Raw genomic sequence first — 15149 nt, 5'->3', positions numbered from 1 at the left:
ATCCACGCATTTCATTTCAATTTAATCACTTGACGCTGTGTTAAATGAGTGTGGCATAAGCTGGGCAGTGCATCCCTCAGCCTGCAGGGAATGGCTGATAATCAAAGTTATTTTGCCTTGTCATAAAGCCTACATGTATTTATAGTTGGAAGAGTTCAATAGATCCATCTAAGTAACGCTAGTAAAAGTGATCCACTAGTTCTGTTGTCATTATTATAGACACATTACACCTCTATAAAGCCTGACCGGTTCAATGAATGCCTCTATAAGTCATTACAACAGCAGCTGCTATCAATGTGTGGCAGCAGCATTAATTGCATTTACTAGGAAAGCATAAGCAAGTAAGCAGGTGATTCAGAGAGGAGAATCATTGTTTTCATTACAGGGTATTTCATCAGTTTTGGACCCCATGTGTTGGCTCCCTCCCATTTTTCACTATAATGTCCCTGCAGGATTTTTTCTACATTGTCACATGTCAATCAATCAATCAGACTTTATTTAAATAGCATTTTTCATACATAAAAATGTAGCACAAACTGCTTTATATAATCCCCCCCCTCCACACACACACACACACACACACACACACACACACACACAGATATACACATAACAATTCCTGTACATTGTTAAAACATAAATAGTAGATAGATAGATACATAGATAACTAGAATTAAAAACAACTATTAAAATTAATTATAAAACTAACAAACAAACTACATATAAAATAGACAAGTAGATATAACTTGTTTAATAAAAGGTGTAATGTGATAACTTGTTTAAAAAAAGAAAAAAAAGAAGGCATGGCTAAAAAGGTAGGTTTTAAGTGTCATTCATTTATTTATGTGTGTATATATACACACACACACACACACACACACACACTAGGGCTGTCAGCATTAACGCGTTAATCACGATGCGATTAAGGGCCAGCATAATGCGTTAATTTTTTTTAATCGCATGCTGCCATTTATTAATTTATTTTCACTTCACCCGCTAGCTAGTTAACACTATACTCGACAGCAGCTAACGTTAGCCTACCGCTAGCTAGTTAACACTATACTCGACAGCAGCTAACGTTAGCCTACCGCTAGCTAGTAGCTGGATTAAACACGGTTAAAATGCTGACAGCTAGCGCTAAACGGTGTAAAGTTTGTATTTCACTGTAGAGGATTCCACCGGGATGTAACAATCTGCAGCTGCTGTTGTCGGAAAAACACAGACAGTGCGTTCAATGAAACTGGTAATTTACAGCTTTGTGGTGCATTCAAAGTTGTTGTTAAATGCCGTTTTCCCATCTGGTGGTTGTAGTTGTCATTCAACAGCTATTTACTAGTGAAATAAGTTATTGTTATAGTGATTACATTATTATTAAACATTTAATTTTGACGATATGGCCTTAGCAATAACCAAGCCATTTTTTAACTGTTTAGTACCCTTCTTTTTTTTTTTACTTTCTTAAAAAGTCGGTTCAGGCACTGTTAAGGCACCGGTATCCAAACCAAACAATACCCAACCCTAATATTGACTATAGATTCAAATATGTGACTAGATTAAATATATAATAAACAAATACAAATCTTAAAATCAAGTTCATAAAGTAATTTTCTTTGCATTCATTTGATTCCCAATAAATATACACTGGTAATAATTGCTTTCCATTGTTAATATATACTTAAAAACACAGTTCTGAAATGCAAAATAATAGAATTTTAATCATGTGATAAAACATGCGATTAATCGCGATTAACTATAGACATTCAACGATTAATCGCGATTAAGAAAATGTAATCGTTTGACAGCCCTAATAAATACCTGATTTGGCATCAGAAAATGGCAAGCCCCACTCGAAAGGAGAATATCCCAGCTGTGTGATTGATGTTTTAATTGTTATCCTTCAATTCATATTTCCTTCACCAGAACTACTTCTGCAGTAGTTCCACTATTTCCCATTTTTCACACCTCTGGGCCACATCTAGAGATGTGGAACCAGAAGCGTCCATCAGAGTCCTATCTGCTCCATTCAGCAGCAGTGCCTTTACAATAGGCATACAGCCATGCTGGGCAGCCAGGTGTAAAGGTGTCACCTTTCCTGAGTTTACTGCATTGACATCTGCATGATGTAATATCAAGTGGAGGACACTTGCTGAACTGGCACTTGTACAAGCCACATGCAGTGGCGTCCATCCTTCACTGTCCTCCGATACGTTTGGGTCGGCTTTGGCTGCCAGGAGCTTTGCCACCACTTCCGGCTCACCCTGGTGGCAAGCAAGGTGGAGTGGGCTCCATCCATTCTCACCTCCAGCGTTCACACAACCACCCTGACTTTCCAGCTGGACTACCGTGGCTTCATGTCCCCTTAGGGCAGCCAGGTGCATGGGTGTCCAGCCTTGGAGGGTCTTGGAGTCTGGGCTGGCCCCGTTAGACAACAGCTGCCTGCATATGCCTGTATGGCCTCTCAGAGCAGCCAGGTGAAGTGGAGTGTATCCTATGCTGTCTGCACTGTTAATATTCACCCCACTCTTCACCAACTGTCTGACTATTCTGTTATGGCCTTCCTCAGCTGATAGGTGAAGAGCAGTGGAGAGAGAGCAGTCAGCAGCGTTGGGATCTGCTCCCTTGGAGAGGAGGAGCTTGGCAATATTCAGATGCCCGTAGGCGGAGGCTAGGTGGAGCGGCGTCCTCCCTTGTGCCTCCTGTTCTCCGATTGCATCCTCTGACAGCCGTGAAAGCAGCAGGCGCACCACTGTTTCATGGCCATTTTGGCAGGCTAGGTGGAGGGGCATCCAACCGGCTTTTTCCCGGGCATCCGCCACAGCTCCTTTGTCCAACAGGAGTCGGACAGTCCTGTCATCGCCGTTCTGAGCAGCAAAATGGAGCGCTGTCCACTGGTCCTCATCTCCCTGGGCGGCAGCTGCACCGTGTTCCAGCAACAATGAGATGATGTCATCAATCCTGTAGAAAAGAAGTTTCATTCATACTGTAGGGTACATTATTACTGACTCTTGTCAGCACTGTGAGGTTGCCAGGCAAACAGCAGAGACTCCAGTCTTTACACTAAACGTAGCTAACCGTCTTCTGGGTCTTGCCTTCAATCATGAGAGTGGTATCAATCTTCTCATCCAACTCTTGGCAAGTAAGCAAACAAGCCAAAATGTCGATCTTTTCCTTTTAACTTTGAATAGAGGAGTAAAAGGAACTTGGTTTACCTGCAGACATTTTCAAAATACCCAGTTGCTAGAGCAAATTTATTTTCCTTTTCTCACTTGAAAAACGAAATACTTTTTTTATTTAAATATTTCTTTATACAGACCTGTGTAGAACAGCAATAATAAGAGGAGTGTAACCTCTGGCAGTCATACAGTTGACTTCAGCCCCCAGTCTCAGGACGTGCTCGACACTCTCTACATCTCTGCTGGCTACTGTGTAGTGGAGGAGGCTCTTCTCGCCTGAAAACTGTGTGGAAACATGCTCTCTTTTCACAAACTTTCTGAAACTCCCAAAGTCTTTTTTGCACAGCAGAGAGAGAATGCTGTCCTTTGCCACGATGGTCATCTGTGAATTTGAAGCAAAGGGCATTATATGAGGAAAAGACCTGCAGAAATGGTGATAATAGTATTTTTAGAAATTAAAGTTGAGTCTGCTCATTTTATTGTATACAGCATTGTGCTTGTGTACATGATGGCAGAGGGTGAAGCTTTCGGGAGGCTGTTGACTCGGAGCTTAGTCAATAGCTTTTGTGCATTAGTATTTGAACATAGGTGTATAGAGATTTATATTAATGGAGAGTGGCCAGGGCTCGACAATAACGGTTGCCCATGTTAAAATCCGGTGCTGATACGGTACCGGTGCCTGGTATCTACCGGACGTAATAGCAACACGGATTTCGGTGCCTATCTGCGCTGCTCTCTGATGCTCCGAAACAGACAGATGCAACAGAAATTGCTGCATGTCACGCTAGTTAACACTAATAACATGTTGCATTAGCTACAGTAGTAACTGGATTAAACACAGTTAAAATACTGACAGCTAAACGGTGTAGTGTGACTGTATTTCACTGTAGAGGATTCCAACACCGGGACATACAACCGTCTACCGCTAAAGCTATGAGCTAAAAGACAAAAACTAGCACTGGTCACTGCTGTTGTCGGAAAAACAACACTGACGTGAATAAAGGTTACGTTTACTTAAAACTGGTAAACCTTGTGTTATTGTAAAATACTCTTTTCTCATCAGCAATTTACTGGTAAAAGAAGTAATTATTGTTAAAAGTTAGTGTTTACAGTTAAGTTATTATTTTTTAATTTAAATTCCCCCCTTTTTGTGCTAATCTGAAAATTGATCCGATCTGTGAGTTTTGTGATCTGTTGCACCCCTATTTGAGAGGGATGGGAAATTATATTGCAAGCCATTCTATCATTGTTTCATTTTTAAAATGTGTGGTAAAGTTACATAAGAAATTAATTGCTCAAAATATAGGCAGTTTAAAACATGGCAACCTTATTGTCAATTTCGGCAACCAAAAGCTGATGCCTGGTTGCCACCCTGTCAACCACTTTAAAAAGTTAGCGTTGAGCCCTGGTGGCAATGAAAGGATCAATAAAAAGTATTGTGAATTATCAATTCAATAATCTAGGCAAATTTTTAGAGGAAAAGGATCGAAGAGGTTGTGTGAATGTTCCTTTTATTCTCCCTTGCACTAATAGTTGACTTTGCTTTTCCCTACTAAAGGTAATATTAAGAATGGAACAACACTGTAAATATCACTTATTAAATGTCAACCCTCCAGACTTGTACTGCATTGAACATGATTTTCCATGTGATTACCTGAGGGAAGGTCAGGCATCTCAGGCAAAGCAATCTAAAATGGAAAAGAGAGAATGGAAATAGTACGAAAGTTATTTGCTGTGACATCAATCATCAGGGGGTTAATAAGCACCGTATCTGAGCATGGCTGTTTCAGGACTTGATGCAAACCTTTTTCCCAAGGAACACGTGTGCTCCTAAGTTGAAAAATTTAGAAGCACATAACGAATTGAAAATGTATCCAATCTTTTTCTTTAATAAAAGGAATACGTGTTGACATTTACAAGCATAGCGTAATTCATTTATTTGAATAGAAAAAGTATACTAGGTTTTTCATAGTTTCTGCTTCAAACTTTATTTATTTAATTATGTAATTATTTATACTTTAAACTATATATGGTTGAAGGTTCATTTATTGTCATTGTACAACAAATGTCCCACTGAATCCAGACAGACCCCTGGAGAATTCAATCCAGTCAGCTATAGAGTGACTTACAAAAGGTAACTGCCATTACTGTTGGTGCACAGAATATTGTAGAGTAGTTGTGTACATTTCTGTTTCAAACCACACTTGCAGCTAAAAATGCCACTCATGTTACAGGATGAAGCCAACTGGCATTAGCAATCCCCTGAATTTTATCCCAGCGTCATCATGAAGAATTTTTGTTTTTAGTGAAATATTTCAACAACTTAGTTGCCATGAAAAGGTGGTTAAGATTTCCAGATGATGCTCATCTAGCGCAAAACGAATGACATTCTAGCAAATGTTTGAATGCTAACACTTAGCCAAACTAAGATAGTCCACATGATAAACGTTATACCTTCCTGTGAAATGTGAAAACAAAGTGGCAAATTTTTTACTGACAAACCTACAGAGAATTACCCCCCGTATCTGCAGTTCCTCTCTTTTACAGATCTTTATGAGTTTCAGCTCATTGTTTTGCTGCTCGGCTTTACTGTTTGGGTTCAGTCTCATAGTGTTGTTCTAAGCTCCAAAAGCCCATTGTACACTACCTGCTCAGCACCGAACAGCAGACAGAACCAGTTAGCAACTAGCTGGTGTATCAAGTCAAAAGTTGATATGTCAGTGTTGTGTTCACAACTGCCACCAAGTGGCCAACAAATCAGTTATTGCAGGTTTAAAGTGGCACTGTGCCTAATTCCATCCTCACAGTGCCTCTATACTATTTTTGTTGTGTAAACTGCATTACCTTTTGCCACACTCTTGCTTATTTGACCTAAGCTGCTTATTATGCCAAAGGTGGAGTAGATATAGCAGATACTGCAGTTCCATTCAAGCAGAGTATCGAGCAGAACTAACTTTAAGCATCGGGTGAACCAGCCAAGGATATTCTGATTCCTGTCCCTCTTCCCCGTTTTTGTGACATTGGATTGGTCCTGGGAACTTCAGGACTTTACTCAGAGCCTCCGTTTTCCTCACAGTGTCTGCAAACAGAACAGCAGTCAAGGAAAGGACTGTTAAAATAAATTTGCCTAATCACAAAAAATTATTTGTAGATCTCTCACAATTGCATCACTCCAGAGAATGAACGGTCATGCATGAATTAGGCTACAGGTAAATTTGTTAATACATACGGTAACAACTGGGAGATTTTGTGAACATCACAAACTGGAATAGCTGCTGTTTATGAATAAACATAACATCCGTTTGTATTTCATTAACACAACTTCTCAAGCCACATGGTTGCTTTGTTTGGTACATTTTTGTTTGAATGAATGTGGACCAAAAGAGGGACAAGTGTCAAATGCCTTTTATCGCAGCAGATTAAAACACTGATGTTTCAACATGATGTGAAAATGTCTGTCTTAATCATTTGGCACTTGTCCATCCTTTAGTGTGTGAGAGTCTGTTTGGTGCACATTAACATTAACACTGTGTTTGATAGCATTCTTTGTTTTATCTTGACAATCCCATTAAAGGAAAACCAATTGGCATAATTTTACAGTCAAAAATATTTAACATAACATTAAAATGACAAAAGCAAAATTATACACATCAGACACATTTGACAAATTACTTATTTTTCTATGGATGCAGCCAAAGATGTTGTGTGTGTGTGTGTGCGTGTGCTATGATCCTTTAACATATGTATTTAGTTTCATCTTTAGCACACTGGCGATAAACCAATAAGCCTTTAAGAAAATTCTGCTATGTCATTATCCTCGAGCTTCAGGAATTTAAAATTTTTAAAATTTAAATTTTTGTCTTGTGTACACGTTTGCAAAATGTTAAGTAATCATGATCCATCTCTGTTACATTACTTGAATCTCATTATATAACATAATAGTGTTCTTTTTCATCGCAATGCATTTGGGAAATCAGCTTTTTCTGTTAAAGCACTAGCTCCATGAATGACAAAGAGCTGCAGTTCTTTTGAGAGCTTTAAATCTAAATTAGAAAGTTGACTGAAAACAATTAAAAAAACAGTTTTGTTGCTTTTTGACTTCTGCACCTGAGAACTGTGGCCTCTTCCTGTGGTCCTGGTCCCAGCACTGCCTCATGATGTCGATCATCTGATCACACTCACGTGGCTTCTGTTCGGGTATCACCTCCACACAGGGTCTCTTACCATGCGACACCTGTAAGAGCACTGTGGTCATACTGCACCCTGGGACCACAAAACAGATGTCAGACGCAAGGTTCAATGTAGATCAACACAATGACACAGTATAACTTTAATTAAACACACCACACCGGTTTGTTATATGAAGGTCAGAGTTTCAGGCTGTGGTTTTTACAGTTTTTTGCACTTTTGCACACAAAAAAACGATATAGCATGTTAATTAGTGAGCTTTAGCTGTGCTGGTTGGTCTATTATGGCCCTGTTTTGACCTGGGGCCCGTTTCAGGAAGGAGGTTTAACAAACTCTGAGTCTAACCCTGAACTCTGAGTTGATTTACCCTGAGGTGGGAAACTCTGAGTTTTCGGTTCCAGAACAGCTGATTTGAGTTGGTTCAATCAACTCGGAGTAGGTTGACTCAGAGCTAAACGCGTGCACCACCACAATAAAAAAGGCAGCATGAATGGAGCCATGCTACTACGATTCACCATGGCAACAACCACAAACAAACTGGTCGGAGGAAATACTCATGCGCACATACAGCGAGTTTGAACATGTATTTCGTTAAAACAAAGCAACACAGCGGCTGCTGTAAAAGAGAGAATTGGTGTGGGAGAACATTGCTGCTCGAGTCAATGCGTAAGCCAGTCCCTCCAGGATTTCGCGGCCCAAAATGCCTGATTTTGCGAGAGCTTTTGTAAAAAATTGCGATAAAAGTTGCGATGTCTTTTGTATGTTTGTTGCAATTAAGTTGCGGGAGACAGAGGAAGTTGCAAAAAAAGTTGCGATTTTATTTTTGTATAGTTCTTTAAAAATAAAAAGGAAACTTGTTTTGGGGAGAATAAAACTACTCTGGGCTGAGTTTTCTTAGTAACCTTACCAAAAAGGCTCAGGATGCTGCAAATATTGGTATAATGTGAAAATGGCTGGTGGATTTAAGACAAAAAATAATTTATTGAATGAATCAAATTTGATCTGTCAGTGGCTTGTTGATCTTGACATTGTTACTTAATTTCCTATCCTGACCTGGGACACATTCATACGGTTTCATAAAGTACTTATTGGACTTTAACTTATCATTGCACTTACAATAACGAGCGTAGCTGTCCTCAATTTAGGTCATCCTGTACGTCTCATCTCCGTTTTTTCCTACATCCACCGTGTGTGATTGTGTGCGTTTCGTGTGTCAGTCGCGGGGGAAACTGAGCAGCCCCGCCCGCTGCAGAGAGCCGACAGGAAACAGCAGCCGCTTTCAGCGACTTTATAGTGAAAAAAGGTTACAGCGTGCATTGATGTTAAAATGTTTACAGGTTGGCAGGACAGTCTGAAATGTTCTGCACGGTCTTTCACTGTACGTTTTGTTGGGAAATGTGAGATGTTTGAGTCACACTCTTACAAGGAAATGAATTTGGCGACGCACGTCACAACTTGAACTTCAACCCGTTCTCACTCCCGCTTGTTCATTGGCTCTCAGAGTCACATACTGTACAAAGTCTGGCACTTGGGACTGCTGGGATTGGTTGAAGTTGCAGGAAACTCCGGTTATTGGTCAAATTTGCGGAAAAGTTGCGGTGATTGGTCAAAATTGCGACTTGCACCAAAGTCGCGGTGATTGGTTGAATTCGCATAAATTGGCGCGATCGCGGAATCCTGGAGGGACTGGTAAGCATTGACAGTGTATTCATTTCATATTTAATCACAGGTAACCTATAATATTACTGGTGAAAACTGGAATGGTATTACACCTATAATTTCATTTAGGTGCAATCCTGCGGGCGAAAAAGTAAGCTAATCCCATTCTGAGCCTGCAGCACCATGATCATTAACAGAAATATAATTTATAACCATTTCATTCTTTTTAATGGCTCTCACTGGTTTGTGTCCAGGGAACACTACAAAAAAGTTTTAAAAAACGTTTCAGAGCGAGTCTCGCTCTTCTGTCGGCTCTGCATACAGTGGCTTTACTAATATGAGCCGCATCACCAATGTTGTAAAGAAAACTACCGTTTGCAAAAAACGTAATGCGACACAAAGAATCTGCTGGTAAAAGCATGTCCATGATGGTGGATGTTAGTGATACGAGGACGGATAAGGTGTCTATATCTAATCGACTGTGAAGAAAATACCTCTCAAATCGGTTATGTGGAAATCAAAATACATCTAGTCGGGACTCAATATCATCTCCCGACGTAAACTCTCTGAAGTAATACAGCTTTTTCATCAACGGGATTGTCGACAAAAGGACATGCAATGTTTGAGAAAAAAACGTTTTATAATCTGCCATAAACCAATACGTTTTTTTATTCATGCAGATAACAAACTGCGCTAAAATGCGCCTGATACAGACTGAATTAATGAATGAATGAATGAATGAATGAGGAAATGAAAGCACGCTGTGTCAGAGGGAGGAGACTGAGAGAAACTCGAGGTTCCTTGAAGAAAACCTTCTCCCGACCAGGTTAGGTTCACAGACTCAGTTATGAGGTTAAGTTACCTCTCTTTCTGAAACGGGCTGGAGTTACCCCTCTCTCTCAGGTTTGATTAACCTCCCTTTCTGAAACAGAAAACCCAGAGTTTCCCTCATCTCAGAGTTAACAAACTCAGAGTTTTCACTAAACCTGCTTTCTGAAACGGACCCCTGGTATCAAAATGTGATCCGAGTGATCCGATCAACAGTAGACAGCTCTAAGGTATGAATGCACCCAGCACGCATTGAGGGCACTTTGAGATCCGATCACCCAGACCCCATTCAGAGGTGGTGTAGGCCACAAATGGCCACATTACAGAGCCAGGCTAGCTGTGACTTCATGTGTCACAATGTGACTTCAACCATGACTTCATGAGTAGCATATATTAATTTATGTTAACTAATTTATTAACGTTTAACAGTATGCGTATGCCTATCATTGAAACCTCTGCATCTAGATACCTTTTTAGCATGTTATTTCAATGACATATTGAATATCCATTGCTAGACATTACCACATTTGTGCTATGCACTGTATGTTTACATTTTGGAGAGCAAAGACTTGTTTCATTTTATCAAGTTACTTATGCAACAATGGATTTGTTATGAAGATGGGATGCATTTTAAATGAATTCATGCCTACCTGCATATGGTTTCTGCTGAGACAGAATCTCCCACATCACTATTCCAAAGCTGTACGTCAAAGCAGAAAGAGGCACCTCAGTCTTAACTTTCTCACTTTTGCATATCCTGCATTAAGTAAACATTATGGCAGTCCCTCTTTAAATAAAAATAGCTCTATAAAATACACAAAGCTTTTTAAGAAAACAAAACCAATAAATATAAAATGGTAAGAGAGAGGGAGTCAGACATGAGTAAAACACATAAGTCCCAGTGACTTGGGATAGATTACAAAAGGTAAAAAAAAGGTTACACTGTGTGAATTGTACATTGAATTGGGGGGAAGCAGTGACTTTTTGAAAAGTGAATTTTGAAAATGTCCTTGGCAAGTCACCTGTAAACATCAAAGGTAGTTCCTGGAGGATCGGGGCACTGACTGAACATCTCTGGAGGAATGTAACTTATGTTCCCTCTTACTGTCAGATGCTCCACGAACAACTTACTGTTCATGCCCTCTTCCCAGTGGATTAAACCAAAATCTGAAATCTTAGTAGAAAAACAAGAATTCCGGAGTAGTACAGAATGAGCATACATTGCTCTGCAGAGCTCAGAAATGTCAAGAGCTCTCTGTAATAATCTCATGTTGTTGTCACTGAGTTTCACTGACCTTGGCGTGGAGACAATCGTCTAGTAGGATGTTGGATGTCTTGAGGTTAAGATGGAGTAGTGGAGGTGTCATGCTGTGAAGGAAATCCATTCCCATAGAGGCCTCATGAATCATCTGGAACTTCTTTGGCCACATCAAAGTGTGACTGGCTAGGAGACTGTTCAGCGATCCATTACTCATGTGCTCCATCACCACAGCAGATGCCTCACTGCACAGTCCGTAGATGGACACAATGTACTTGAATTTCACTTTGGCTATGTTGGACGCCTCGTCTATTGTTCTCCTGTGATGGAAAAAAAATGATTTTATGTTATTATGGTTAGTTGCTTTGGGCATTAAATAGGTATTTTGAACTTTGACCACAGGAAACATTCCTCTTTGTGTCAAACATTGTAGCGGTGCAAAGACTAATTAAACCACAAGATCTTTGGAATGTGCAATATTGATTTAAAGTACACAACTGTGCCAATATGCTAAGGAATTGCTGTAAAACCAGACAGTTAATTGTACCTGACAGCAAGATGATGACAATTTGTGCTAGTTTTCAAAATTTAAATCCCACCTGTAAATGTTGTTTGCACATAACGTTGTGTGAAAGCTCTTCAGGGCACATTTTTCCTGTTGGCGCTTAAGCCTGACCTGGTACACCTGACCAAATCTGCATTCTGCCACCTTAATCCAGTCAGCCTCAAAATCGTCCTTCTTGAAGTTCCTGAACTCGTCAAGGCAATCCATGAATACAGAACCTCTGTGACACACTCGCTGTCTAATCCTACACATGAACAAGGTTTATCCTCTTGTCTCATGCGGGGAAAGAAAAAGTCGTAGAACATAGATGCACATTAATATCAGTGGCAGCTGACTGTGTGTAAGGCATGTTGAGTCACATAGATACTAGACTACACTGTTCACATGTGGGAGGAGCTGAGGCACAGAACTTGTTTGCACTACAATGTTGCAAAGCCGGTTTTTAGCTGGCAACACATAACTGACTGCACTCATCATCCATCTAAAAGGAAAACTAAGAGATTCCTAAGAAATATGTAGATTCAGCGACAACAGAGCATCCGGTAGGATAGTTTTTATATATATATATATATATATATATATATATATATATATATATATATATATATATATACACATATTAGGGCTGTCAAACGATTAAACGTTTTTAATCGCTGAATGTCTATAGTTAATCACGATTAAAAGCATATTTTATCACGATTAAAATTCTATTATTTTGCATTTCAGAACAGTTTTTTAAGTACATATTAACAATTGAAAGCAATTCTTACCAGTGTATCTTGATTGGGAATCAAATGAATGCAAAGAAAGTTACTTTATGAACTTGATTTTAAGATTTGTAAGTATTTATTTACTGTAAACAAAAGAAAAATGTGTGAATCTGTCATTATTGCACAATTCCTCCAAGTACCTAACTAAAAAACTAAAAATCCCTATCCTTACTAGAGTCAATATAGTGTTTAGTAACTCCTAAATAATGTTGATTACTCACTGACGTCCACCGGTTAATGAGACAGCGTTTGAAGCACCTTGCAGCAGTTCCAGTGTGGCTGCTTTCTCCCTGTGGTATGTGTATGGTGAAACTACTGTCTCCCTCGACGGCAACGAGACAGGTCAACCGTAGTACGTCTTTAAGACCCGAGTCCTCTACGATGCTGACAGGTCTGCAGTTAGTTAGCCTGCTAGCGGGTAGCATCACGTTAACTGTACTACTATGCTTAGCTCCGTTGGTGGAAGCTCAAGCTTCATGTGCTTCGGTGATATTTTCATTCGGCTTTACACAATGTGCATATGGCTTTTGACTTGTCTACGAGCCATCCGGGAGTTTTGGAAAATAAAAAGCTCCATTCAGAGTTATTGCTGCTGTCTTTCTCCATCATGCCTGCAGCCTGCAAACAACAGCAGGATGTGTTAGGAGGAAGTGGCAGCTTGATTATAAGTAACGGTGCTGCAAAGGGTCAAAATAGTAGCCTGTTAGGCACAACGCAAAGCCGAGTGAAGTGTAAAATAAATTAATAAATGCCGGCATGCGATTAATGTGATTTTAAAAAATTAATCGCGTCGGCCCTTAATCGCATCGCGATTAACACGTTAACGCTGACAGCCCTAATATATATATATATATATATATATATATATATATATATATATATATATATATATATATATATTCATATTCCCATTGTAATTTGGGTCTATATATACAGTAAATGAACTGCCTAATGAACCATCCACTTCTATCAAACTGCACTTTAACAAGGCACTTAGCCCCCCAGCAGCTCCAATGGAACGGCTCAGTATTCGGCAGTTTGAGAATATGTCAATTCTCCATAGCGCGTGCTTGCGTCTGTCCCATGCACTTTTTAAATAATGTTTACATTACATAACTGGATTTATGTATATGAAAACAAACACTAAAAGTATGCTACTTGTCTGAATATGAAGCTAAAGCCAGCAGATGGTTAGCTTTGTTTAGTATAAAATCTAGAAACATGGGTGAAACAGCTAGCCTGGCTCTGTTCAAAGGCAACAACATTTGATAACCACCACCTAAAGCTCAACACTATTACGGGGGGGGTTATGTGCCGATCTATTTCTTAGTCGGGGAGTGGTAATTTCCAGCAGAGACTTCAGTCAGATGGCCTATTGAAACGTTATTTAGCTACAAGCTAGCATGTCATTGGTTGGTACCGATGGATTCTTTTTATCTAGTTTAGTATAGTTTTACATGGTACCAACATCTTCACTCTGGCTTTAACTGTCACTTTAGTCTAAACAGAGTTTTCCAAACCAATGTGCAAACACATAAGAATTACTTTGCTGTTATATGGGGCAACTGTGGCTCAGGAGGTAGAGCTGCTACAGGAGGATGACCATCCTCCTGTCCGCGTGGCGAAGTGTCTTTGAGCAAGACACTGAACCCCATTTGCTCCCGATGGGCACCATCGCCACCATTGGTGTGTGAATATGTGTGTGTGAATGGGTGAATGAGAAGCAAATTGTAGAGCACTTTGTCCGGTAGGAAGGCGCTATATAAATGCAGTCCATTTACCATCAAGCAGTGGTAATGAAAGGATGTAATACTTTTGTAGTTTTGTTACAATACCAAACATGTTCAGTTAAACCAATTAAAGAAAATTCTGTCAAAATAATCACATTCATAAGACCACTGTATACTACTTATTCATTTACAGTCCTACACTGGTTGGTAAATTGCGTTGAAAAATACTTTGCTGGCAAAGCTCAAGCATTCGTTATGTATAAAAGTATTTACTGTGACAGCCATAACTGAGCTTCATTTCTCTCATATCAATCACGAACAGTCTGGCTGGTTATTGTTGTTGAGATTAAAAGCTTTGAAACCGAATTTTGTGTGGAGGCTTATTGTTTTCAACAGAAAAAAAGAAGGGAATTATTTCTTTTGTGCGGAAAAATTGGTTTCAGTTAGAAAAAGATATTGCGTCGTTCTCTGCTGGAGCAGGTCACGGAATGCATTTAGCACACTGTAAATTGATAATTATTAGATAATAATTAGTTAAGATGAATTGTGAATTTTGCATAGCTACAAGCTGACTTCACTGACGGTGTAGGGCCTGTGATGTGTGAACTGCCTTGTACTTGACCTAGACCTCGAAATTGTGGATTTCATCTTAACCGCATCATTAAAGCAGGGCGTTATTTGAGAGAAAAGATTTAAACTGCCTGGCTTATGTGAGAGGATTACCATAATAGGAAGCTCATTCAAGAAGATGAGGAAACAAAGATGTCCTCTACCCTCTCCCCTCTTATTCCCACCTGCTGCTCTGTTTTATAGGCTCTTCAGTTATATTTTACCACCACTCAACCACCTTCACGGCTGACTTTATCTGGGGACATTAACGATGTGTTTTGCTGCAATGTTAAAGAAATAGATGAACTCAGATAAGCAATTATAGATACACACAAACATTTATACAAATTGTTCCTGTATGCCACTAGT

General features: G+C 39.6%; 1 protein-coding gene across 1 annotated transcript; it reads right to left on the bottom strand.

The window, feature by feature from the left end:
- Window positions 1-736: 736 nt before the first annotated feature.
- Window positions 737-12035, bottom strand: ankk1 (ankyrin repeat and kinase domain containing 1). The gene is made up of 9 exons (XM_078246214.1): window positions 11706-12035; window positions 11144-11426; window positions 10871-11022; window positions 10499-10548; window positions 7281-7436; window positions 6128-6252; window positions 4808-4861; window positions 3314-3537; window positions 737-2955 (listed from the first exon to the last, which is right to left on the bottom strand). The coding sequence occupies exons 1-9, from the start codon at window positions 11921-11923 to the stop codon at window positions 1923-1925; spliced, it is 2295 nt and encodes a 764-aa protein (XP_078102340.1). The 5' UTR covers window positions 11924-12035; the 3' UTR covers window positions 737-1922.
- Window positions 12036-15149: the final 3114 nt, after the last annotated feature.

Source organism: Sander vitreus, chromosome 3, assembly GCF_031162955.1.
Source record: "Sander vitreus isolate 19-12246 chromosome 3, sanVit1, whole genome shotgun sequence".
NCBI classification, from domain to species: domain Eukaryota; kingdom Metazoa; phylum Chordata; class Actinopteri; order Perciformes; family Percidae; genus Sander; species Sander vitreus.
The sequence above is the reverse complement of the archived record's forward strand: the minus strand, read 5'-3'. Positions and strand labels throughout refer to the sequence as shown.